Source organism: Filicampus tigris, chromosome 3, assembly GCF_054856515.1.
Source record: "Filicampus tigris isolate MCC_2025a chromosome 3, RoL_Ftig_1.0, whole genome shotgun sequence".
Lineage (NCBI taxonomy): Eukaryota > Metazoa > Chordata > Actinopteri > Syngnathiformes > Syngnathidae > Filicampus > Filicampus tigris.
Genome location: NC_141219.1, coordinates 21,066,119 through 21,093,808, shown reverse-complemented (window position 1 = coordinate 21,093,808; position 27,690 = coordinate 21,066,119). Strand labels below are relative to the sequence as shown.

Below are 27,690 nucleotides of genomic sequence, written 5' to 3'. Positions count from 1 at the left end.
CGGGATGTCCGCAAACCGTGACGGATAATCTTTTACTCCATTTTGCGCTCTCCACAAGACTCACCGAGTGTACAGGGCGCTGTGTGTGATGCAGTACTCCCCGATGCTGATTGGCTGTTCATTTGCTTTAGGCGCGACGAATGTACGAATGGGCAAATGGGCGAATTTTCGGAACTTCGCTCCACGTCCCACCGCTCCAAACGCATCATCCGCACCGCCCCGCACGCAACCGCGCCCACCCATGCTAACTACATTGGCTCAATTAAATCACACGTAGCACCGAAATTGCTCCTGCGCAATTAGTTTCTGCACACACGGACCGAGGGTGTTCCAGTCGACGCTCTGGAAGTGGAGGGGAATCCTACAAGCCAATTAGCAACCCGAAGGGCTGACCAATGGAAGCGCTCCCTAGACCCGTGTCTCAGCCCATCCGTTCAGAGACTGACCTCTCTCTCACGTCCACTGCATTGACATAAACAACGACTGCTGTTAAATAAAGCAGTTGACGGTAGAGTGCATAATCTGCGGTTTGGTTGCTGGGTGGAGACCATTTTGTCCCTGGTAGGCGGCAGAGCGCTGTCCCTTTGGACTACGCTTCGGGTTTGGTGGTTAGTGCGGCGAGGAAAGCGGGTGAAGCAGTTGTCTTGGGAGCGTACCGAAGCTGCAGGTGAGTCGCCGCTTTGCGGTTGCTTTACCGGGTTTACAGGCTATAGTGCATAAGAACCCCTCGTAAGTACTCGCCTGAAGATTAGGGAGGTAGTTAGCTAGAGGGTGTTAGGCAGTTAGCGGGACAAACCGGTGGTGCCGCCCCGCTTGTTGTCTGGCATCGTACTATCCGTACTTCCTCGGTGTGTGTTTATCATGGAGTCTGATGATGAAGGGGGGGTTCCTGGCGGGTGAAAGCTGGTAGTAAAGGAAAAGGGAGGAATAAGCGGCCCTCGACTGGATCCTGGAGAAGAAGACGGAGAGGGGGGGTCCTAAGATTCTTAGAGTGGGCGGTATTGTTGAACGTAAAGTTATTCTCAGGATTAAAAGTGGATAGGAGAGATTTAGCTCTTTTAATTGTATTCGTCTCGCCAAAATGGTAAAGGACACTGTAGGGTAGGTGATAGGTGATAGGCGCCCAGATACTGGCGGACGGCAAGCTGATGTTGTTATGTGGTTCTGCTGTTCAGGTGAGCAGGGCTTTGGCGTTGATGTCTCTAGGTAGGAAGGCTGTTGAAGGGCTTGCTGTCGGTGATAGGAATGGTGGCCTAAAAGGTGTGGTGCATGGTGTTTCTTTGGAGATGTCTATGGAGGACTTAGTGAGGTGAGTGGAGGGGGCTAATGTCAGTGTGGCCACTCGCATTCGGTCCTTTAGAGAGGGGTTGTGTCGGGATACCACTTCTGTTGTTTTGACCGTTCAGGATGAAGTCCTCCCGGCTAGGGTTTTTCTTGGGTGTTTTGCATTTACGGTGCACCCTTATAGGAGGCCTCCATTGAGGTGTTATAAATGTCAGCGTTATGGCCATGTTGCCGCAGTGTGTCGCAATGAGGTGGCGGATACAGTCGCTACATCTGCTGTTACCCATCCGTATGTGCGGCTTAGAGTACCAATCGGGTTGATGGAATGTCGTACTAAAATCAGGGAATATTACTGCATTACTGGAATGGCAATGACTGTGGAGCACTGGGGGGAGGGAGAGGCAATGTTTTCGAATTCATCCATTGGTGGGGGGTACTTCTCCTTTAAGTTTTGCAAGGAGGGACGACATAATTTTGTCCCGGCTTCGGCTGGTGGGCGTGGGTGGGTGTGAGGGAGTCGGTGGAGCATGTGTTGCTACATTGTCCACTATATGAGGCAGAAAGGGTGGTGAGGGCTGGGGCGTTCGATAGGTTGGGTGTTGGGGGTTTGACTTTGAGGGGGATGTTGGGGATGGGTGTTTCATTGATGGAGAGGGACAGGGTGGTATTGCGGTTTTTAAAAAGTACTGGGCTGTATAATAGAATTTGATGGGGTCTGATGTTGCTCTTATGTATGTGTGGGACACTTGACCAATGGAGGGCAGCAATGCACTTAAAGAGTTACATTACAACTCTCGACTCGCTCACTTCGTCTCCTTGCACACATACAAAGTGTGGTGGCAAGCGGTTCGTCAAACTGTAACCCAGTCACCCAGATGTGGGTACCCATAAGGTAAGCAGATTTGAATAATAAATGAACCATCTAATGAACTTTAAATAAAGCACTGCCGTTAGCATCTCTCCCGCGGGGTCATGCACAGACATTTTTTTTTTAACAGAAACAGTGACTCACAGGGACTCTGCGCCGTGGAAGCCTGTTCACAGCCTGGTCTTTCATTCAAATATGTCCCCCAAGCAACAACAACTCACTATTGTTCCTCGCTGCGCTTGCCGCACCCATCGAACTCTCGCCGTGAAAAATAGACTAAAGACGGACGACAGACGAAAGAGGGATTAAATATTCATTCATCAACCGTCAGCAAAATGGGCGTCCGTCATAGGTGGATAGACGAATTGGTCCGTCACATAGATGGAATGCCCAGCTCTGACAATAAGGATGTACTTTATGTAGCTACTTTAGCTCCAGCCCAAATAAACAAAATTAATTAATACAATTTATAGAAGGCAATACATCAATTTACACAAAAGGGAACAACTGTACTTCAGTTATTAAAATACAACCAGTTTTTTGTTTTCATACCTTTGTCTTCTTAGTGTTTATGTGTTTATATTACAATGACATTTTTTTTTATTTGATTTGTAGTTTCATCCCCAGTATAGCTCTTTGAGGCCGATGCCTTCATGATTGCTTTTGCTTTGTCCACTCAAAAACACACACCCATATATCCATTACACCACCAAAAAATTATCCATCCATCCATTATCTATACCGCTTATCCTCACAAGGGTCGCGGGGCGTGCTGGAGCCTATCCCAGGTGTCTTTGGGCAGTAGGCGGCGGACACCCCGAATTGGTTGCCAGCCAATCGCAGGGCACACAGAGACAAACATCCGCACTCACAATCACACCTAGGGACAATTTAGACAGTCCAATCAACTTACCATGCATGTTTTTGGAATGTGGGAGGAAACCGGAGTACCCGGAGAAAACCCACGCAGGCACAGGGAGAACATGCAAACTCCACACAGGGAGGCTGGAGCCGGGATCGAAGCGGACGTGCTAACCAGTCGACCACCGTGCCGCCTACCAAAAAATTATTTGCCGTGAATTCTGTCATGAAAATGCAAAATCTGCAATGAATGGGATTATTTCAATTTCAGTGTGTTCTCAATGTTTTGCCATTTTGAACAGGAGTAAGGAATTTCAATCAGAATCCTCCATTATACTGTATAGCCAAATTCGAGCCGGTTCACTGGCTTCTCTGAGATGTTAGAAATTAATTAAGCATAACAATCAATTCCTAAACATGTTTTTCTGCTCAGGCAAGTAAATGACTATAATTTCACATCTTACTCTAGTAACAATATTATTTTTGCATAAACATTATTTTGATAACTACCACCGCTGTTAATTTGAGGCAGCTGTGTGGTATAAACCTGACAAATGGTGGTCTAATAAATATAAGCATTGTAGACTTAATATTGTAAAAGGTGCTGCGAATAACAAATCAAATATTAGCCAGGTTTATCAACAATAAAGTATTAAACACACAAAAAACAACATGTATGCTTCAGTTGATTTCTTCAATTTTTCCAAGTAAAAAAAAAATCCAAACTATTCCTTGATTTTCCAAATCACACAGCAGACAGATAGCTTTAAGTCTTTAAAAACACATAATATAGAGGCAATGTTATTTGCCGCACAGGATTAAAGAAATACTGTTTCGAATAATAGTGAACACACCCCTCACATTTTTTGTTAATATTTCATTACATCCTTCATTCGACAACACTCATGAAATGAAACTTTGCTACAAAGTAATCTAGTCAGTGTAATGTATAGCCTGTACAATGGTGTAGATTTACTGTCCCTTCAGAAAAATTCAATAAACAGCCATTAATGTCTAAATCGGTGGCAACAAAAGTGTGTAGACCCATAAGTGAAAATGTCCAAATTGGGCCCAATTAATTACAATTCTGTTTTTCAGCTCTTCCGACAGATTTTTTCCATGAGGTGCCATATTGAACTACCAGTGATCGGTATGATAGTGTGAGAGTGATAACACCAAATTTCAAAACTGTAATTCCTTCAGTATTGTCCCATGAAAAAATAAAATAAATATTTAAAAAAATGTGAGGGGAGTACTTACATTTGTGAGAATGTATATACAGTACAGGTATCTAATTTGCTTGCTATGTCTCTGTCAATGCAAAACCCCAGCTCCCCACCCCACTACAGTGCTTCCAGTATGAAGGTACGCACTCCAAAACATTGGAGCATGTTTTACTTTCCATCACTAAGCCCTCATTTACTTGGAAAATAATTTGATAATTCATCCTAACAGGCTAAAGTGTATTGACTACACCTGCCTTTATATAAACTGTAGATCCTCTATAACAGTCATGCATTTTTCTTGTCTGGAGTGCTCCTGAGGAAGAAGGCAGGCCTGGTAGTGCAGCGGTAGCAAAGAGCCTGAGGCACCACAGCATACAGGATATTAACCAGCAAAAAGACAGGTTGGTTGTCAACAGGCACCCTGTAAGAGAATGGTGTCCGCGTGTGAAGAGAGGCGCCGATGTGAGAGAACTGGGCCTGGTGGGAAAAGAGAGGGAGGACATAAAGAAAAGGGGAGGTGTTGTAATCTGGAGGTTTCATTATATTTGCCTGTAATTCCTTGTAGTGTAATAGAGGCCTTAATTTAAATTCAAATATTTGTTCCATGAAATTGTATTTTTTTCATTTCATCGTGTTTCTCTTGGCTGCACTGCTTCCAGTACATGTATGAGAATGCTACAATACATGTTGTCCAATCAGATGCAAGTCTCTGTTGCCATGTCCATCTAATCCCTCAAAGGTCTTAAGTATAGATCAAGATGACGAAACTTAAAGTGGAAGTCAACGCAAACACTTGACTTTTTCAAGAATATGTTCTATGCAAGCCCAGTAGTTGAAACAGGGCATTCTGATAAATATTGCGTTTGTGGAATAAGAGTTAATCCACTCGATTTTGGCCATCTCAGGGGGCGGCCATTTTGTCTTCTGTCGACTGAAAATGACATCACAACTGCTCACAACGACCAATCACGGCTCTGATTCAGAAAACAGGTCAGCCGTGACTGATCGTTGTGAGCAGTTGTGATGTCATTTTCAGTCGACAGAAGACAAAATGGCCGCCCCCGGAGATGGCTAAAAACAAGTACATTTTGCTGTTTAATTTGTATTCCACAAACGCAAAATTAATCAGAATGCCGTGTTTCAACTAATGGGCCTTCTGGGAACATATTCTTGAAAAAAATGTTTGGGTTGACTTCCGCTTTAAACAATATTATCAACGGTATTGTTTCTTTAACCAATCAGATTTCAAATTCGCTTGGATGATGTCAGCATTTTTCTGTCCTCTGATTAGTTGATCAGAGAAAGCCAAGTTTTTCTCTTTCTTTCTTTTCTTCACTCCAGCCATACAATACAATACAATACAATGTTATTTATACTGCACATTTCACAACAGCCACAGCTGTAACAAAGCACTTTACAAACAATAACAAAATAGCAATAATACAACAAGTGAAAGCAATAAATTAATACAAAACATTATATACAACAGACACCGGAAAACAGCCGAAAACTGTCAGTCTCACGTCGGATCAAAAGCCAAAGAATAGAAATGTGTCTTCAAACGGATTTTAAAAAAGGGACAGAGCTTGCTGGTCATTCCTTTGGGAAGGACCAGCAACAGAAAAGGCTCGATCCCCTCTGAGGCTCCGCTTAGTCCTCGGCACCTGGAGCAGTGCCTGGTCCGCAGTCCTGCATGTGGTGGCACAGTTGTGTGCTGTTATATTGTTTTTGTACAATATTGGTGTTTTTTTAATTGCTATGTGATAGTAGTGGTATTAAGAGGTAGATTAAATTAGGTCCCTGCTAAAGGTCCAGCTACCAAATGCACCAGCCGCCACTGATTTGTGCTATAACCATTCTTTTTTTTTTTTATAATAATAATAAGAAGAATAAACAATATTAATAAACAAACAGTACTTAACATATTTTTTCCATAAATGAATAAATATTTAAATTCACCGTGTACTTCAGCTTTGCAGGTGCTATGTCTGCTGCAGTAATATGATATCTATAGCAACACAATATAGTATCAAATGTCATAGTAAAAATAATAACATCCACCTAGTGACAATACCTGTTATTATTTTTTTTAAAGAAAACAATGGGGAAAAGCACTAAAGCTACATGTGTGCCCAGTATTTTGCAAGTAGGTAAATTATAATAGCAGGTAGTTTATTAAGCTTTTCTTATTTGCTTACACACTCAGTAATGATCAAGATAAAAAATAATTCTTAACTCTGTCATGAGTATAGTTTTATTGTAAAGTGTTTCTTTTAAACCACCGTTTGATCGTGGGGAGTGGGGTGAGGGGCGCACTGGACATGACTCATAGCAACCATGGTTGTCAGGGCATCAGCAGCCCTATTTTTAGCTTTGTTCAACAGCTGACATTTATATGAATACCACCAATACCAGCATTCCTCCTGGTCTGAAGTCAGCTTCCGTCCTCATCCAGCCAGTGACTGACGTGTCACCCTGCAGCTCCAACACAACAGCTGCTTTGTTCTCTTTGCGTCACACTGCCACTCGTATTGCTTGAACCAACTTTTTGGTTTGTGTGCAAAAGCACCTCAAGTTAACTATGCATCCACTCCAGAGCATGTTTGGCCAGATCACTTATTTCCAGATTTGGCAACATATTCAAACTCTGTGCCTAAGTAGAAGTACAGATATCTGAAAAAAGTGAAGTATTTGCACTTTGTTTATTCTGACCATTGCCACTGCCTCTTACCCATGTATCAGTAGAAACAGTGCAGTGTGTATGAAAAATATTGAACTTAGTTGTTATTGAGTACATTGCATCAATTTTTAAGTGCTCAATCACATGCTGCTGCATGTACAAAATTATTGTATTTTTTCTTCAGGTATCTGATTGTTTGCAATGTTGTATTGCAAATTTTCATAACCACCACTTTCTTGCATTAGTGAGTGAATTGCAATGCATCAAGTTTAGATTCCGTGGCCTCTCCGTGTGCCAAAAAAATTAGATCTGTTTACTCCTTTATTACTAAAGGAAAAAACAGACCTCTTTTCTATTCAGTGGTGTGTGTTTTTAATCTAATAGTATTTTTTAAATTTAAATAGTACCTACTTGTGCTATTGCTCCTGAATGTACAAGAGTCAGGTCCAACATCCACTCACATCCTGGAACTAACAAGCTGTAGAGAGTCATGATGTAGTATGGGCCTGAGTACAGCATGCTCACCAGCATCTGAAAAACAATTATAGGATATACATTTTCTAAAATAGGTAACAATATTAGAGTGAAACTTTACAATATTAGTACATGATGTCCCAAAAAGCCGCTGTACACTTCCTTTTTTTGTATTTTGTTTCTGATATCATTCAGAAAGATGCAAAGCCATCAGCTTTTAACCGTTTAGGCTTTGCAGTTTTAATACGCATATACAGTAGTACTTTGTATTCTCTTGCCCAAAGGAGCAGCGTTGTGGAATTGCTGCCTGGCAAGAAGATTTTCTGTCACAGACTGCAGTTCAGCACTAGTTTGAGGAGCTTTATGGCTGGCACACTGCTCTAAAAGCACAGTACAATTTAAGATCACCTTAGCAGGTTTCTCAAAACAGATGACAGTTCTTGCAAGCAGCAGAAAGCCTGCTACTACCACCACTGATTAAAACACCAAACAAAAAGCCAGGGAAAGTCTTTCCGGAGGGCTGCACTGGAACTCAGCAGCCACAAAAATTTTATCCAGTGGATGCTTTCAAGAGCAATAAAGCTTTGCCATGCCAATCTCACATTGTGGAACATCATAATCTTCCGCTTGAAATTTTTGAACAACCTGAAGTCAAAAAGTAAAACTTTACCACTCTTCGAGGTATCCGCTGAATTGAGCTTTCATTAATACTCAGTTCCAGTACACTCATCCAGGTACCCTTTACTCGGATTTGCGCGAAAACCTGCTCTAAGAGTTTGGTTAGTGAGGTAGTACTAGTCGCAGGCCTTCCACTGCATGGTTTGTCAAGAACAGATTATGTTTTGAGAAACTTGCCATGGCGAAAGTTACTCAAGCTGGTGCTCTAGTGGCTTTTGGGACACCCTGTATTCATAATGCCCATGTACACTTACATGTATTTTAGGGTAGGCCGAGGGGTCTTTCACGTACGGCTCATAATGCTGTGCGTAGTGCTGACAGAATGTGTTGGAACAGTCCAGGGCAACCTAAAGCACCGACTGTTAGACTAATGGAGAGATAATTCCGTGTTTGTGTACTTCAGTTATATTTGTGTTTCTTACCAGACCTCTGAAGACACAGAAAGTCATGGCTGGGATGAGGTAGATAACAAAACACAAGTCCAAAGGTCTGCGGAACAATGTCATCCTCTGAGCTTCCTGGATGTTCTGGTGGAGAAAGAGACGTAATTATAACATGCATGTCACAGGCTACTTCAATTATGTCTGACAGATTAAAATAAAATCTAAAATCAAGTAAAACTTGACAAGTCTAACTGTGCATATGGGTGACGTTTCCTTTCTTTCGGTATATTGTTAGATGGGCGCAGCTACAAAGAGCGTTTGCGCCGTTGTGGATGGCAACAAAGCTGAATTGTTTGTCATACAATTAAAGCGGCTCTACTCATTCCCTTTAAATTCAGCATACGACATGGGTGCGTGGTCTACATGGCATGTAGATGCAGGCGATCGGCGCACAAAGTACATTTAAAAGGAACTGCAAGAAGATCTTCACTTGCGGATGATGTAAAATTGGCCGCTGTGGATGGGTGCTTGCAGAGCGCCTTCCCCTGATCACACATTCGTGTGTGACGACCCCACACTGCCCACCCATTGTTGCGGCGCGGTCAGTGGGGGTGCTCTTAAAAATATATAGAAGACGATAATAATAATTCATTCAATGATTTCTACAATGATTCAGAGGGATTGACCCACGCTTTTATAGTCGTAGTTGTAGCTCTTATAGTTATATTATGTTGTAGTTATATTTATTAACTAAATACGATGACGCCCTCGGTACGACGGAACACCAAGAATAACGCGGTCTGCCAAATTCCCAAATACAGGAAATACGTCCCGGCACAAAAATGATGTGTGTGTGCATATATATATATATATATATATATATATATATATATACACACACATATACATACACACACATATACATACACACACATACATCTAACTTACCGCCAATTTAACAATTTGTGTGGAAGGATAGCTGAAGATGCGAAAACAGGCCCAAACAGACACTGAGATGTACAGCAAGTGAAGGAAGAAAAGAGGACCCATTTCCGTGCCATATTTTCCTGGAAATGAGAGAAAATCATTGACAGATCAAAATTCATAGCATCAAAAGTGAATCATTATTAACATGCAAATAGGTAAACAGGTAGAAATCAAATTAAAAATGTGAAGGTACCTGTAAATCCCAATATGCACAAAGTACAGCATCTTTAGCCTAATAGCATAATTGCCGATGTCATTTAAAAATATTTTCGGAAAACAAGAAAAAAAAAAAATTCAATGAAAACGAGAGTTCTGTTGTCTTGGTTCAACCTAGATTACCAGATTACATGGCATGGACGACTGAGAGTTGACAGACTTTAAAAAAGAAACACAATATCTAGCAAACACATTGGCATTTTTCAAATTGATATTATGATAATAGGAATTTAAAAATGACCTGCAAAATAATGCTGTTAGTCTAACGTATAATGAACAATAAAAAACAATGAAATACATAAGCACACGTTTAGTAATGCTTCCTTATCTTACTGTAATTCACTACTAGATTTAACACACCTTAAATTTCATTTCATTTCATTCATTAAAATTACTGGAGTTTCATCAAGGAAATAAATTACATGCAAGGCCAAAAAGATGAAATATTCAAACCGAGGCAAAGGGAAACATGTCTGTGGTTAGGAATCGAATAACAGGTTCTATGGCTCTGAAAAAAATAAAAAGTATACTTTACTGTACTTACCAACAGCATTCCCAAGGAGGTAGATAATGGAGCGCATAACAAAAGACCCTACCCAGTAGAGTCCAATAGCTCTGAAGTTGTCCCTGAAAACCACACATTTTTCATACTGTATAATGTGTCTGCTCCTCTTGAACACATCAGCATGTGGACACTGCAGCACTCACCCCCAAGTAATTGCAGCAATCATGAGGAGATACATGAGATAATGCACACAGCCATCCCAGTAGGACATCATGTGACCATGTGCTGTATTAATGTGTGGATCTGCCTGAAAAAGGGGAGAGGTGTTCACAAGTGAGAGACCGAGAAAACATGAACTCAAACATTGCAGCGGGAACACCAAGCTCGCCTCTTTCAGGTAAAAAGTCACAAATCCATCAATGATGTTGTCCTGCTCCAGTCCGATGATTAAGTTCACCACACTGAAGAACGCATGGACTGCATACACTGAACAGATGCATACATTCATTTTAGCTGCACCCACACACATACTTTTAAATAGTGCACACCACAAAACATTGGATTGGTCATTACATTTTGCAACAGGACAACTACAGTTTACACAAGTGTATATTTAAGATTTTAGTGCATGGTTGAAGTTTCATGTGATGTGGTAAAGAAAATGTCCCCACTTCTGGAATGACCCAACTATACATGAGTAGGCTATTTATTTACCATAGAAAAGAGAGTCTAATGGAGCTTTTCTCCTGAGTATAAAACGGGCAGATATGGCCAGAAAGATGAATGTCGCACATCCAGCAAAGAAGAAGGCTTCAGCGCTATAATGACAAGCGGAGCTGGTTATACACAGCGTAGAGTTCATTCAACCAACATGAAAATAAATAATACTTGTCTGATCAAAGCAACAGAGAATTAAAAGTTCACACTCACCTGTTATTGTAAACGAGCGAGTTGAACAAGTAGCAGATGGGAATGGACAACAAGGAGAGCACAAACACGCCAGTCCCTGCAGAAGCACTCATTGCTGACCGTGTGGCAGACTTTTTATTTGTCATAAAATAATGATGAAAAAAATTATTCAGCCATAAACATCCATGTTTAATCTATGGATGGTGACAATATTCATTCAAACAATATAAATAAATGCCAAAGCTGCAGAGTGGCTTCCACGTGCTTGCTCAAGTTGCAATGGTTGAGCAGGCGTTCAGTGAGTGGCTCTATAACTCTCTCACACACACACGCTCACACCCCCGCGCGCACGCACACCCACTCACGCACATAGACACACACATTTTTGTTACGTTATTATTGGCCACAAGTGCAGAGACTATCACCTAGCAGTGGATTAATATCATTGTGCACACCGGTCATCAAAATGTAGGGAAGAGTATGGTTGTATGGAATATCAAATGTTACACTTAAATGTTTTGGGTTGGGTTTTTAAAGTTGTCTGTTGCTATATTACAGGGATCTTCAATCCTGTTCCTCGGGGGCTGCTGTCCTGCTCCTATTGTAGGTGGGATGGCAAGTTCAGGAGCAGAGAGAAGACGTGAAAATGGAGGAGCAGGTGAGAGGTGTTGGTCCGATGAATGGTAAATTGAAAAAAAAAAAACGCCCTGACAGCACAATTGATAAAGGCAGAGTGATATGCCTTCTTTATAAGAAGGACTTTGCTTACCAAAGAAGCAGTTCAAGCCTACCACATAAATGCAAAGTAACCGGCCGCGACTAAAGCCACAGGTAACGATAGCAACGAAGACGCTAATGTAGTGAGCCATTGCAAAGGTCTTTGCCAAACTAAACTTGAGAACAGCCCGCATACGAGCAAGGTTGTGAACGACAGGCTGACGAATGTTCTTGCAAAGCGAACAGCGATGAACTGCAGGCTGATCAACATAGTTGAAGACAAGGGATTAATCGAGGTGTTGCAAACAACGTCCAATGACCCATCATACAAACCACCGTGCAGGAATGCAGTGATGACAAAAACGAGCAAGATGTCTGATGGTGAAAAGAAAAGCAAATTTGACATTTTGGTGCACTAGTTAAAACGCAAAGGTTTTGCAATAAATTACATAATTTATTATATATACACTCCGGTTTCCTCCCACATTCCAAAAACATGCATGGTAAGTTGATTGGACTCTCTAAATTGCCCCTAGGTGTGATTGTGAGTGCAGATGTTTGTCTCTGTGTGCCCTGCGATTGGCTGGCAACCAATTCAGGGTGTCCCCCGCCTACTGCCCGAAGACAGCTGGGATAGGCTCCAGCACTCCACGCGACCCTTGTGAGGAGAAGCGGTACAGATAATGGATGGATATTACTCAATCTTAAAGATACTCTTGATGTCCCCTGGATTGCTCCAGTCTCCATCGTCATCATCATCATCTTCATCACGACGGTCTTGTGTTGCAGCTAAATATTATCTTGGATAAACAGTTCAACCACTCTCACGATAATCACAGCCAGTAAGTGGATGTGCACAGGAAATTAGCCAGCTTATGATCTTTAAATAATGTTTATGAGTGCACAGAGGTTGGGATTTTTTTTCGACGGAATGTAAGGACGGAAGCGCTTTAAAAGGACGGGGACGGACGGGGTCGAAGGACGATGATTTTTATGAATAAGGACCAGTGGTGTTACCAGGATGCCAGTTGTGGGTGGGCAAAAAAAGTGCTACAATGCTCAAGTAGGTCAAAATACAGCATAGGGCTACTGCACCTTAAAACATGTTTTGTTTTCTCCTTAATTGAAATAAATGTTGTTGTGATTTGGGCTGAACAAATAAAAATGTATTTGATTTGGATTTTTTATATCCCATTCATCAGAACTACATCCAGTTTTCTTTGGGTGGGCAGAGCGTGTCCGTGGGTGGGCACTGCCCACTCTGCCCCCCCTCTGGTAATGGCCCTGATAAGGACAAGGACGGAAGGATACCTAGGTCGACAGAGGACGGACCGGCAAAAAAGGGTAAAGTGCCCAGCTCTGCTTTTGGCCACCACTCAGTGAAATGCTGTGACACCCTGGCCACCCCACTGAAAAATTTCTAACCACGCCCCTGGAAAAAAGAGAGAGACACACACACACTTCAAAATAGGCGCACACTCAACTTAAAGTGGGCATTGTTTATTAAAGTAGGGGAACACACAACAAATAAAATCCTTGTTCCACCTTTTGAAACTTTAGGAAGCATTAAAAGAACAAATTTTATGTAATTACAATACAATAATAATAGGGAATGTTTAAGTATTTTTTAATTGTTCAACTGCCCTCCCCACATATATTTAATGTGTACTTTGTTGTCGAAATGTAAAATAATATTCCGTTTATTCCGTTATTATGTTTCTTGTCAAGTGCGTGTATATGAATAAAGTTTTTGTCCATCTGCGCTGCCGCTTGCGTCATTCCTGGAGCGACGCGACAGAGGCTAGCTAGCCTAAAAGATAGCAGGTGGCTGGACATCAAAGTGTAATGGCTACCACGTAACCAAATCAAATAAACACGGTTCTGCCTTGGGAACATCTGTGCGTCTATGGCGACCGGTGGAGGCGGCGGCTCGGCGTCAAACCATGACGTCCAAGAGTCCAGCTCGGCTCAGAGCGGAGCTCCGGTAGTACTCTCCAATGCCCCGACCGCCGCTCTCGGCCCGTCCGCCTCCCCGCCGGTGCTCGCCGTTCACCGGGAGCCCGGTGTGTACAACTGGCAGGCGACGAAGAGCTCCCTGAAGGAGCGCTTCGCTTACCTCTTCAACAATGAACTGCTTAGCGACATCAGGTTTGTCGTGGGGAAGGGCAGACAGGCGCAGAGGATCCCGGCCCATAAGTTTGTCTTGGCCGCTGGCAGTGGCGTGTTCGATGCCATGTTCAACGGGGGGATGGCGACCACCTCGGCTGAGATGGAGTTGCCCGACACCGAGCCAGCAGCTTTTCTCTCGTTGCTCAGGTGGGTAGACGAGACACAGGTGGTGCACACGGTTGTGTTTTAGAGGCGTTGCCTGGTGCCCCATTCCTCACTGCCTCTTGTTATTAGCAGGGGCGTAGCTATTCCAAAGTGAAGGGTAACAAATTGCTTGAGTTCGCCAACTTCTTCTCGCATTGAACTGATCTAAAGGATTAAAAATAACTGCTTATCCAACACTGGTTGAGGCAAAACACAATAACAAGAAAGCATAAGTAGACATTTTTTAATTAAATGCCATAGTGGCAAGCTAAACACAACAGTTTTAAAAACTACTGATCTTGCCCGCAAACTTATTTCACCAAAAACATAAAGTAGGTGAAGATGTTCTTAACCATTATTTCAAAAAGTCCAAATGAGGGGGGGATACGGGAGTGGATTTTCACTCCCATCCCATCGCACTCCGCCGAAAAAAATCCTGCCAGCCCATAGTAAATAATTAAAATCTCGTGCCTTCCCGGTGAAAATGACTCCCATCCTGCCCTGCTCCTATTCAGAATGGTTCCCACCCTTAACACTCTCCCATTTTGGAGGTCAGCTACATTAAAAAAATGGCTGAGCATCTGTCCAGGTTTTTTTCCCTACTGGATTGTTCCGCTCCCGTCTGCTCCTGTGAATTTGTTTCAGCCAAAATCCCATGATTAAAGTAAAAGTTCACTCCGGATTCCCACGGGACCTGTGAAATTGCCCAAAAATATTCAACCCCCAGTCCAAATCCTCTGATATCATTCAAATGTAAATGAATACTTTCTGAATTCCAGGTCACCCCCACAGGACCAGACACAAGCCTGTTCTAAAAATAGCTCATCAGTGAGTGGGCATTGTGATTATCTAGGAACGTTGTAGAAGTGATCATTTGAAAATGCGAACCATTGGCAGAGATTTATAGAAATAAAGTGTTGCATATTGATATTTATTTTTAATTTGAGAAATCCTTAACAGTATCAATGACTGTCATTATTATTAATAGCAATGATAACATTGTAAAGTATATTTGTTATTTGAAATCTGAAAACCTCTGAATCCCAACAAAACCTCAACTCATGAGACTAAAATCCGTAATTGCCAAAAATATACAGTACTTTAGTTTTCATAACCACAATTTGTGTATGTGAAGACCAGGATATAAAATCAATCCAATTCACTTGTTCCCAGCTTGAATTTAAATACAAGTTTTATCCATCAACATTAGCATCAGGGCTCTGATTCACATTATTGTTTTCTCACAAGTGGGAAAAAAGGTGAGCAATATCAGCCTCACCTGCAGTATTAGCAAAATTACTCACACACTCTACTTAAATAGATGTCCAGGTACTTGTGTAAGAAACAACTTTTGGTAAAAGTAAAAGTACTAATCAAACACATTTACTTATGTAAAAGTAAAAAAAAAAACAAATCGGAATCCGCTAGAAGTGGCATTTTATTTTTACTACTCAAAGCCTCAAAGAAACTTTGAATACTGCCATCTAATGTTCAAATGGACATATGATAGGCAATGCCTGTTGTCATTGCACAGAGTACAAGAACTGTGACAACAAAAAACAGTCTAGCAAATTATCCATAAGTGTGAATATTTGCCTGCATGCCCTGTGATTGGCTGGTCCATGGTTGTACCCCACCTCTCGCCCAAAGTCAGCTGAAATAGGCTCCAGTGACTCATCGAAATAAGCAACTTGTTGAACAATGAATAAGTAAACAAGTTAAATGCCACGGCTGACCAAGCATTTACTGGCAGTTTTCAGTTCATCCTCTGTCGTGCCGTTTACAACGTTGAGAACAATGAGGTCGCATGTTGTTCACGAGTCCCTGTAATGGGAAATTTATCAGAGGGGTATTTCAAGTTCTCACTGTGGGTCCGACTGTGACTGGTATTAATGGGCCTGTGATGAGATGAAAGGAGAGCTTTGTAAGTGGTGTCATAGAGGCCACCTTCGTGTTGCGTGCTTGTGTTTCCACACTGTAATCAATGGCCTCTATTGCTGCACTGTCAAAACACCTGTCTTCTCAATCCAATCTGTCCTTGATTTTATTTTTTCCCGAAAGACATACAAGTATCCTTCAGATATAGATAGGCAGGCCATGAGAAAAGACAGAGAATGTCCACATTTTGGGATCATTTCATGCTTATCTCATTTACTGCCATTGACAAATGTACTTGTCTTTTCACAGTCCAGCCGTTCAATCCCAGAAACGTATTTATATTTTTTTCAAATGTTTTCAAACGTTAGGGTTAAAGAGGGTCCGAAAATGTCTTGACAGTGAGTGAGTTAAAAAAGAAATTACAATTGCATTACGTCGACTGCAATTGTCACCGGCTTGGAAGCGGAGAACGCTCACCGCTGAGCTAAAAGACTGGGCTCTCTCTTTGAAGGTTCTGAAGAATAAGGTTTTACTAACGTACAAGCGCGCAGCTCAAGCTGGTATCCGTGACACGAACGTAACAGCACGTCTACCTTCTCCACCACAAGGTCTCGATCTTAGCTCATGTGGGATAGTGAATAGTGCAAAATCATTTTTATTCGATTAATTGACAGCATAACTGGTAGAATGATCAATGCTAAAAATATTTGATAGCTGCAGCCCTATTTCAAATTAAGATGTTATTACATGCCCGTCGGTGTTTAGTTCCAGCTATAACCCAACTTTTTTATTTCTTTTGTCAGGTTCCTGTATTCGGACGACGTTCACATCGGTCCAGGGACTGTGATGTCCACTCTGAACATAGCCAAGAAATACGCTGTCCCCGCTCTGGCCACTCACTGTGTGGAGTTTGTCGGCAAGCACCTGAAAGCAGACAACGCATTCATGTTCCTCACACAGGTTCATGCCTTCACTTTCTGAATGTACTTGTCACATGACTGAGCTTCAAGTATATTGTCTTTTCAAATATTATGCAGACAGGCATGGCAGCAAACACATCATCCGCGCCGCCTGGCACGCATTTGTGCCCGACCACGCCAACTGCATTGACTATATGTACGGTACATGGTCAGACCGCAGCATAAATGTTTAGTGCATTTTAAAGTGGAAGCAAGTACACTATGTATAGTTGCACTATGAATGCTGTACTATGAAACTATAAATGCAAAAATGAATAATTGTAAACGCTTCTTGGGACCCAAGCATGTTCTTAATGTAGAAGACAATGAAATCAGATGATTCAAATTAGGAAAAGGCACTGTGCTAAAGAAAACTGAAACAAGTCAAAGTCAAATGTATTTCTATAGTCCTTAATCACAGGAAAGTCTCAAAAGGGCTTCACATATGCACCATATCATATACACGACATCCCCTGATCTTAACCCCCAGCAGGGCAAGGAAAAACTCAAACAAAACACATGTTTCTGTTTAACCTTTATCCATCCCAAAACGTTTTGCTTTACTGAACTAGCACTATGGATAATTTAAAAGCATTAGAGGTGTAACAAAAACCGGTTTGTGCCGAAAACCGTTGTTTGATTTAAAAGGTGCGAGTGCATCAAATCGAACCAAAACAAATCGTTCCACTTTGAAATCGAATCGGCTTTTATTGTAGAGATATATCTTAGAAGGAATTGACACATTTGCAGTACTGTCAAATTCATTAAAATGTGTGTAAAATAACAACAAAAAAGTAATTGCATCATACACTATTGAACTAAGCCATACTATATCGAATCGAATCGTAATCTCATTGAATCGAACTGAATCGTTCCATTTTCAAATCGAACCGTCCCTGGATCATTTCGCGCCTAACATATTGAAAACCTATCAAATCGTCTTTTGTGGAGAGATGCACACTGCTTTAAAGTATGAAAGTGATGTTCCAAATCCAAATGATGTAGACGTGAAACGGGGGAAAAAAATCCTTAAACATTAAGAGTAACATATTTTTTTATCACTGTAACAGCATATTGTCATGAACTGGGTTATGTGTGTTTTATTGTTAGGTGTTGTCGTTGAGGGGTTGTGGTAAACATGCCATGTTCTGTTACTTTGAGTGCTCCTTTTTCCGACTTCATGAACACATTACTCTGTTCCTTGAGTGTGAGAGTGACAGCGAGCATGTGTGTGTGCTGTTTGTGTTATGGCTGCGGACACACTGCAGCTGTGGTTCAGTTAAAAAAGCGAGTTCACTGACTAATGCCTCCACAATCCGCAGTTAACGCTAAAATATATTGGCGTACCCAAACATGACGTTGTGTTACAATGTTACATCAAACATCATAGGTGGGCACTTTAACCTTTTTTGCCAGTCCGGCCTCCCTTCTCTGTCCTCCTTCCGTCCTCATCCCTCCATCCTTATTCTTAAAAATGATCATCCGACCGTCCACAAAATGGGCGTCCGTCCGCGGTGGATTTTGGATTAAACACATACCATACCCTGTACGTGCATCCAGAAACGACTGTCTCATGTCAGAAATGGAATCAGGCATCAACCACAATGTGCTCGCTATGTTTCCATGAAAAGCAGGTTTGCATCGCATTATGTATTTTGGGCTTTGCTAACACCGGTTAGCCATGACACATGATGTACTACCCACAGTGCTTCTGTTTACATCATGGATGACTCCGATTACCACTACTGCTCATGTGCGTCACAGACGGGCCGACGACCAGCGGGAGCAGGAGGAGATGAGGACGTTTTGAGAGAAGTGTCTTTAAACGACAGCGTCGACTAATCTTGGCAGCCCTGTTTTGATGGAGGCGTTTTCGCTGAAAATTTGAGACGGATTGCAAATTTTCTGACTTTGGGGGGGATTCAAAATTGATCCCACCTGACTGGGCTAGAGGTAGGGAAGACGTTGGATTGGTCGCCAGTCAATCGCAGGCACATAGAGAAAGACAGCCATTTGCTCTCACTTTCAAGTCGTCCCTCAATGGTAACTGAACTTCGTCACATTGACTTTATTGCAACTGTTTCACGTCAAAACTAAAACAACCTGACATAAAACAAGTCGCCTGTCATGTATTGTTTAATTAACAAGTCTACTCCATCTGCTATTGCAAAATAGAATTTTTCATTTTGAGCATGCATATATTTATGGGTGCATTTAGTCCCAACTGGAAGGTGCTGGAAATCCCGAATCCAATAGAAACCGGAATGGCAAACTATCAAAAGCAGGATCATGTTTGTTTTGTTTTCTGTTTCCACTAGTTCTGATTTATCTGAAAAGATCATTGTAAATAAACGTATGATGCTCTTGTGTTTACAGGCAAGGTTATTTGATGACCCTCAGATTGCCAGCCTCTGTTTAGACACCATAGACAAAAGCACCGCGGAGGCAGTAAATGCAGAGGGGTTCACTGATATTGACCTTGGTAAGCGATCCTTTTACAAAAGTAACATTTCCATAAGTGTTGCTTGTTCTGGGCTGACTTGATGATTTTTTTTCGTGTGCTGCAGACACGCTATGTTCAGTCCTTGAAAGAGACACGTTGAACATCAGGGAAAACCGTCTCTTTGAGGCTGTGGTACACTGGGCCGAAGCTGAGTGCAGCAGACAACAGCTCCCGGCGACCTCGGAGAACAAACAGAAGGTACTTGGAAAAGCCTTACCGCTCATCCGCTTCCCGCTCATGAGTGGGGACAAGTTTCCTACAGGTAAGCTAAGTACGTCCTCACTTGCCACTATTTTGAGCACACGTGTACAATCTTAATATGATACAATGCAAAATACCTTTACAGAGATACCGGTAATTCAGTAATACGGACCAATAGCAAACAAACATGAATAATTTACATCTCCCCAAAATATTTTAACCGCTGATATGAGTGGTTCTCAAACTTTTCACATCACGTACCATCCAAAAGTATTCTTTTGTTCTCAAAAGTACCATCATCATGACCAACCTGTAATTATGGTAGTGTTGTATGCCCAAGTGTTTGTCAAAAAATGCAAGAGGTTCTATTCCTAAAAAGTGTATTTATTATTATTTAAGCCACTGTACCGTGATGCACAGTTTGAACATTAGCACTGCACGTAACTCATTCACTACCATTGAAGAATTGACTTGTCTTTTCACAGTCCAGCTATTCAATCACAGGAACTTGTTTATATTTTGTTCAAATGTTTTCAAATGTTAGCGTAAAAGAGGATCTGTGAATGAGTTGAACATAGGAAACAAACCAAAAAAACTGTACTTAATGTTTCAATTAAAATATCTTGCATACAAGTCCAATAAAGACTGTTCCAAAATAAAGTTGAAAAACAAACTGTACACAAAGATTCAATGTAAATGTATTGTACTAGTAATTTCATTTCAACTGAACTCTACTTGTGCAGTAGCCAGGTTTGCACGCAAACCTTTTTGTCATTCCGACTGAAGATCTCGGGTCAAATCCAAAAGTATAAAATTGTTGATCGTGTTCCTGGTGAGTCCAGATGTCCTTAGACACAGGGACCAGTTTGATATTCTTACGTATGCAGCAAGCGCCCGTTCTGGAAATGTATTCATCAAGAGGTGTGAAATCTGTTTTTCCACTTTATAGCAAACCCTAAACCACGGCCCAGCAACAATGACAGGCCCCGCTGCTGCCTCCGTGGAGAAGAATGCAGTGTTAATAGATTTCAGCATGTCGAGAGTCGATGGGGCTACAGCGGTACCAGTGACAGAATCAGGTGAGACGACAACACGGGCGGGCCCCATAAATGCGAGCTTGAATCCGTGAGCAGACAACTGCATTTCTGAATGTCTCTCGATGTAGATTCAACGTCAGTAGACGAATATCCATAGTGGGTTTTGGTCTGTATGGTTCCATCCATGGACACACGGACTATCAAGTCAACATACAGGTAACTCCTGCCGTGTTTTTCATGTGTGATGTCATTGGCCTGACACATGATGCAGTCGTCATTGACAACGTGTCGGCAGTCCGGAGGCTTTCCGTCATTATGGGCGCTAGAATTTTTAGTATGAAATGTATGCGTTACATAGTGCCCTAAATAACCTGTAACGGAACACTTCACCTTTGATAAACATAACTCTTCAAGTCATAAAGGAGCCCTGCTGACAATGAAGTAAAATGTCAAGTGCCTTCACGCTGAGTGAGTTCACGCTAATTAAATGTCATATTTATTCCCATACGTAGCCACCGTGTTTCAGATTTAGTTTGAGAATAGTCCATACACAATGCACAATTTAACAGTCTGAAAGGGAATACTTTCCCTAAACTAGTGGAGACTGAACCAACCAGCTCTAAGTAGTAGTGCACTCCAAATTGGTCCTCAGTTGATTCAAGACATGTATTCTGGGGAAATCAACCCAAACATATTTTTTTCAAGAATATGTTGACAGCAGCCCCACTAGTTGAAACACGGCATTCTGATTAATAGTGCGTTTGTGCAATATGAGTTAAGCAGCAAAATCCACCCGTTTCTAGCCATCTCAGGGGGCGGCCATTTTGTCATTTCTGTCAACTAAAAATGACATCACAACTACCCAGGGCTCAGGGAACGAGCCGTGATTGGCCGTTACCTGGGTAGTCGTGATGTCATTTTCAGTCAACAGAAGTGACAAAATGGCCGGCCCCAGAGATGGCTAAAAACGAGTGGATTAACTCTTATTCCACAAACGCAATATTGATCAGGATGCTTTGTTTCAACTAGTGGGCTTGTACAGAACATATTCTTGAAAAAAATATGATTGGGTTGATTCCCGCATTAAGAGATTAACCCATTAAGGCCAAAAGCTCCTGGCTCAACATCTCCCCAAAACCTATGGGCGACTATAAAATCACTCTCTAAAAGCTGGGGTTCTCCCAAAAATTCAACACCTACAAAAGAATTGATTTCTAAGCCTCTGTAGCAGCTAGATACATAATTCCCAAGTAATTGGAGAGCTTATTACTTACTTAACGTTACTTCTTTCAGAGCTCCCGCAATAGCCTGCGCATCCGCCATTACGGTCGAAAAGATTTCGCAACATCCTCCGAGGGGGTCACGTGTATATTCTGATGCATTTAATTGGCTAAGAGACCGAGAAAGGGATTAAAAAAAAGAAACACACGTAAATGCTCTCCTGGTTTTAAGGGTAGAAAGGTGCAACAGCACTCCCTTCAGTAGTAGAAACGCTGCTTTGCACTCCCGGCCTGAACGGGTTAATAGCCCATCACTTTACTTTTAAATAAATAAGATTTTATTAAGGATTCAGATCATGAAATTGACAGAACTAAAGCCTGGTTCGCACAGCAGGATAATCGGCCCGATTTTAGCCCCGAACCTCCCCTCCCGACAATCATAGGTCGGGGCCGACTCTCGTAATGGCTCCAAAAATAATCTTATCAGATACAGTACTCCTGCCGTGTCTGCTCAGCCTGAACTCGGCCGCTCGGAAGGACGTCCGACCTCAAATCGTAGATATTCAACATGTTGGATTTTTTTGGGCGCGACTTCGCACCGTTTGCGCTGTGCTCCAACGACAAACCAGCACACGGTCGGTTGACAGCGACGTACAGCCAATCAGAAAGCGAGGTGGCCGACAATTTTAAAATCCTGCCGTGTGAACCAGGCTTAAGGTGACACCACATCATTACCGGTAATTTGCCATGGAAATGTAACCCTAATCAGCAACCAACCAGCAAATTGGATCCTTAACATCAAATTTGTTACACTACCTTGGCAGCAGTGTTGGAACACTTTCACAATTTTACACAGTGAACCCCTGCATAATCACAGTTCGGTATTTGCAAAATTGCCCGTTCACTTCCCATAATGTATCGTCCGATATTCGCTGAAAAACTCAACCTTTGGCTTTATTATTATTTGCTTTTCCTTTTCTAGATAATGGAGAGTGACAAACACCTGACAGTGGGCCAGAACGACACTGGATTCAGTTGTGACGGCACATCAAACACCTTCAGAGTGATGTTCACAGAGCCTGTGGAAATCCTCCCTAACGTCAGCTATACTGCATGCGCCACCTTAAAGGTGAGCCGCCTTTCCAACGTCAACTTTGATCTAGCAAACAACTGGTGAGGAGGATTCATCATGTTTGCTCATTTTCTATTTAGGGACCTGACTCCCACTATGGCACGAAGGGGATGAAGAAAGTCACCCAGGAGTCAGCAACAGGGACTAAGACAACATTTGTCTTTTTCAAATCCCCCGGCAACAATAACGGTACCTCGGTGGAGGATGGACAGATACCAGAAATTATCTATTATACATAGATTGACGTGGGAAGACTTCACATTGCTTGAGTTGTTTTATGCTTCCCGGGAAACGAACGCTGAGTGGCAGCTTGTTTATAGCAAAATGCACAGACACAAGGATTGTTCCAAGCAGCAGAGTTTGAAAAAAAAAAAAAAAAAAGCCACTTTCTGCTTCAATGTTATTAGATGTAAATATGTAAATGATGAGACAATGAAAATGTCCTCGATCGCCGTGGCGCAATAAAGATTCGAGAGTTGTTTGGAGGCAAACGAGCGAATGTTGACCCCAAAGCTGCTAGTCATGAATGACTCAAACTTCAGAGTCAACCACCAGTTGTCAACAACAACACAATTTCAGTTGTTATGGAAAGCTGTTTGAGCATTTATTTGATATTCCTTGATATCCAGCTCAAGGTCCAAGTACTAGTTCGATCTTTGTCCTCAATAGTAGGGATGGGCGAGTATCGATACCAGGTATCGGTATTGGGCCGATACAGGCCTTATTTTAAGGTGTTGGGTACTCCGATACTTAAGGCAAAAAAAAACCCCACAAAACTACAAGTGATATAAAATTCTGCTAGTTAACATCTAGTGCTTCACTAGCAGTACTAGTAACAGAGATGTCAATTAGTGCCAACAGTTTTGCCTCACTACTATGAGTTGCCCTACTAGTGTGTAGAAATGTCATACACTAGTGTAAAAAAAAAAAAAATGTTAGTGATAACATTTTCATTTTACTACACCAAATTGTCTTATTATTGACAATAAAGTGTGAACTAGTAAATAGACTTTAAAGAGTACCTGTGGTCCGACGAAAAAATAAATATGCTTAATCAAGAAAAAATTCATTCAGACATGTTTTGGTTACACTGCTTGTATTAAAGCAAGTTTATAATACCTTGCTTGACCTTTCTGTCTGAGACACCATGGCAGCTAACCCGCACAGACAGTTGCCCCTTCTTGGCGCCGTGACGTAGAATTGTTGAAAGGCGAGTTTGGATCAATATTGGCTACCGCTGGTTTTTCCTGCTCACGCAGGATTCTGGTCTATGAAAAAGCTATCATGGCAAAATGCAAAGCGTATGACTGTCTCAATAACCAGCGTAAAAAAAACAGGCATAGGCTCCCGGGCGAGACACGAATTGGCGGCGACTCAAATTGAGTCGCAAATTGACCGCTGAATGAGTATTTCCAGATTCGAGTCACATCACACAGCTCTCGCGTCTGTGTGATGGATGGATGTGGAAGAAGGCAGGTGCCGTGTGACACCCAGCTACATTTGAGAACAAAACACTGTAGCATTTCAATCAATCAATCACATTTATTTATATAGCACTTTTCATACAAAAAAATGCAACTCACAGTGCTGTCCAATAAAAATGTCCAAAACAACAAAAGGAAGACCCGCTCTCGCCCTCCCTCGCAACAAATCCAAAGACATATATCCACCAGTACATCAGCACTCGCAATACACGCACACACAAAGCACACAACCTGATGAACTGTGTTTAAAAAATTACGTTAAAAAATTTGCGTCTATGCATTTAATTCATCTGTTAAGCAGTCAATTGAAGCCCAGCTTGACAGTTTACTAACGTCTTTGTCTTTGTTACTTCATTGCTTAACCCGCGCCGTCGTAGACGCAGATGAAGGGAGTTTGGCCGTTTGCACGCTGGAGGCGACATGAAAATACCCAGGCTAGTTTAGCGCCAGATAGCAATTTGTGCGGATGGATGGATTTAAAATTAGCCCAAAAGGATGAACGCTTTGGAAAATGGATGTATAGACGGTTGAAAGAACACCCTGGGTTCTGCCGTTCGACAGTGTGTGGCAGGGATCCTGGTGGTTAAAGTAACTAACTATTAAACTAAAAGTTGATGCAGCGTTGCCATTAGTGCGTATGCATACTCGATGAGTGAATTTGAGGCATGGCAAAGTGCTTTGGACAACATACGGTGTAGGTAAAGCACTATAGAAGTGCACTTGATTTACCATCATGTTCAATGTGAATGTACATTTGTTTGGGACTGTCTATGACGTGTTTTCCTCCAAAAGTACAATTAGTATTCCATTAGAATTGAGCAGGATTCTGTTGTTAAATGGTCAACGAACAGCGATCGGGGATTCGAGGTACAAGTCTATCATTCAGCACTAAATTATGACTATATATCACAATAATCTGTCGTATCAATGGCAACAAGGGCAGGCACAGTCAACGACGTGATGTCACATTCGTTCCCAGAGCTGGGCATTTTACTAAAAATTGAGCGTGCATCATCCGTCAGCAGCGAGGGTAGCCATCCGTCATCTGTCATTTTTCCCGGGGCGAGGAAATAATAGTACCCGTTTGTAGGCCAGTCCGCCTCTAGTTTTAAACGGCCGTGCGTCGGCGAGTCCGACTAAACTTTTACTCGATGTTTAATCCGTCTATTTTAAAAATTGTCCCGTCATTCGTCGACCGTCAGAAAAATGGGCGTCTGTCAGTGACGGACGGACGGACCGACGTCACGTAGACGAAATGCCCAGCTCTGTTCGTTCCTAATATTGCACCTTGCATTAAAATTAACCAGGGGAATTGCGGGTGCGCTGTTTTGGCGAAGACAAGAATAGACAAAAAGATGGGACCGCAGATATTTATCAAACTTTACAATATTGCTATGTTTTCCCATCAATACCTTGAAATGGGCTTTCGGAGGTACACTTTAAGGTGGTGGTGGATATCAAAGATTTTGAATAAATGGTCAAATGGCTTTCCATGAATCTGCAAAAGGAAATAGTATATGCAAATGTACTCAAGTCTGTTGTCAGTTTATGTACTGTACATGCTACATAGTGTTTCCATCAACTCAATGTGTGTTTATGTAACTGTGTTTCTGTATCTGCTGTAATTCATACATGTTTGCTTGGCACTTCTTTGAAATTAAAAGAACAGCTTCATTTTGTATTACAGACTAGGGAGTTCACTTTTTTTTTTTACTATGACTCCCAATGAGATCACTGTCAGACAAAGATTTTATGTTTGTAGTGTGTGTGCGTGTATGTATGTATTTATATATATATATATACACATATATATCTACATATATATATATGTACACACATATACATATATATATATATATATATATATATATACATACATATATATATATATACACATATATATATGTATATACATATATATATATATACACACATATACATATATATATATGTATATACATATATATATATATATATATACATATATATATATATATATATATGTATATATGTATATATATATATATATATATGTATATATATATATATATATATGTATATACATATATATATATATCTGTATATACATATATATATAAATATGTATATACATATATATATGTATACATATACATATGTGTATATATATATATGTGTATATATATATATATATATGTGTATATATATATATGTGTATATATATATATATATATATGTGTATATATATATATATGTGTATATATATATATATATATGTATATATATGTATATATGTATATACGTATATGTATATATATATATGTATATACGTATATGTATATATATATATGTATATACGTATATATATATATATATGTATATACGTATATATATACGTATATACATATATATACGTATATACATATATATACGTATATACATATATATACGTATATACATATATATATATATATATACGTATATACATATATATATATACGTATATACATATATATATACGTATATACATATATACATATATACGTATATATATATATATACATATATATATATATATATGTGTATCTCCTCAGTGGGATACGGGATTAGTCTTCCATGATAGCAAACAAACTTTGTGTTTTAATCCACATGAGTAAACTGTATTTAAAAAAAACCGTTTATGTCTTCTCTACTGCCCGTAGACAGCTGGGGTAGGCTCCAGCATGCCCGCGACCCCTGTGAGGAGAAGCGGTTTGGATAATGGATGGATGAAGATTTTAAATGTTGTACTTTTAATTGTGTAAAGCACATTGACAAACCCTGTGTGAAATGTGCTATATAAATACCTGCCTTGCCTATTATTCCAAATGTATTCATCATTTTTTAGATTTGGTATTATCAGTTTTAAATCTTTCAAGACAAATTTACAAATTTTATTTTGTTCCAACATGCAAGTATTACATATAGGAAAACATTTTTCAAGTTAAACTGAAAGGATTTTTTTTTTATTGTGCAATGAATCCAATTTGATTATTTTGATTTAGGACAACCAAAAATAATAAGTTTGCTTTGTCTTAATAAATAAAATTAGTTGAGGGTAAAAAAAACGTTCATGTCACATAAAATTAACTTTTTTTTCAATTAATTAAAGCCTCAATATTGACTGTGATGGATTACTTCAATTTGTTTACGTTCA

The 27,690-nt window shown here is 40.8% G+C and overlaps 2 protein-coding genes and 1 long non-coding RNA gene across 3 annotated transcripts; 2 read left to right on the top strand and 1 right to left on the bottom strand.

The window, feature by feature from the left end:
- Positions 1-502: 502 nt before the first annotated feature.
- LOC147150243 (uncharacterized) lies at positions 503-13,338 on the top strand. The gene is made up of 3 exons (XR_015086316.1): positions 503-667; positions 11,630-11,729; positions 12,991-13,338. It is a non-coding gene; the product is annotated as an uncharacterized LOC147150243 (long non-coding RNA).
- LOC147150244 (transmembrane 6 superfamily member 1-like) lies at positions 3,775-11,470 on the bottom strand. Its single transcript, XM_086025812.1, has 10 exons — positions 11,093-11,470; positions 10,877-10,980; positions 10,551-10,648; positions 10,366-10,469; positions 10,202-10,284; positions 9,403-9,521; positions 8,494-8,598; positions 8,326-8,418; positions 7,331-7,450; positions 3,775-4,716 (listed from the first exon to the last, which is right to left on the bottom strand). Exons 1-10 carry the CDS (start codon positions 11,215-11,217, stop codon positions 4,525-4,527), a joined length of 1,143 nt encoding a protein of 380 aa, XP_085881938.1. The 5' UTR covers positions 11,218-11,470; the 3' UTR covers positions 3,775-4,524.
- A 228-nt stretch (positions 13,339-13,566) lies between the features above and the next one.
- LOC147150242 (BTB/POZ domain-containing protein 1-like) lies at positions 13,567-26,204 on the top strand. The gene is made up of 8 exons (XM_086026237.1): positions 13,567-14,104; positions 16,783-16,939; positions 19,315-19,420; positions 19,506-19,703; positions 20,592-20,721; positions 20,808-20,895; positions 22,882-23,028; positions 23,112-26,204. The coding sequence occupies exons 1-8, from the start codon at positions 13,695-13,697 to the stop codon at positions 23,268-23,270; spliced, it is 1,395 nt and encodes a 464-aa protein (XP_085882363.1). The 5' UTR covers positions 13,567-13,694; the 3' UTR covers positions 23,271-26,204.
- The last annotated feature ends 1,486 nt before the right edge of the window (positions 26,205-27,690 follow it).

Excerpts from the sequence above, each read along its gene's own strand:
- LOC147150242 (XM_086026237.1), top strand. The coding sequence starts at position 13,695 with ATGGCGACCGGTGGAGGCGGCGGCTCGGCGTCAAACCATGACGTCCAA. Across the intron at positions 16,940-19,314 it reads CATTCATGTTCCTCACACAG|GCAAGGTTATTTGATGACCC; the intron begins GTTCATGCCTTC and ends TTGTGTTTACAG. Across the intron at positions 19,421-19,505 it reads GTTCACTGATATTGACCTTG|ACACGCTATGTTCAGTCCTT; the intron begins GTAAGCGATCCT and ends CGTGTGCTGCAG.
- LOC147150244 (XM_086025812.1), bottom strand. The coding sequence starts at position 11,217 with ATGACAAATAAAAAGTCTGCCACACGGTCAGCAATGAGTGCTTCTGCA. Across the intron at positions 10,470-10,550 it reads TGACTTTTTACCTGAAAGAG|GCAGATCCACACATTAATAC; the intron begins GCGAGCTTGGTG and ends CCCCTTTTTCAG. Across the intron at positions 10,285-10,365 it reads ATTGCTGCAATTACTTGGGG|GGACAACTTCAGAGCTATTG; the intron begins GTGAGTGCTGCA and ends TGTGGTTTTCAG.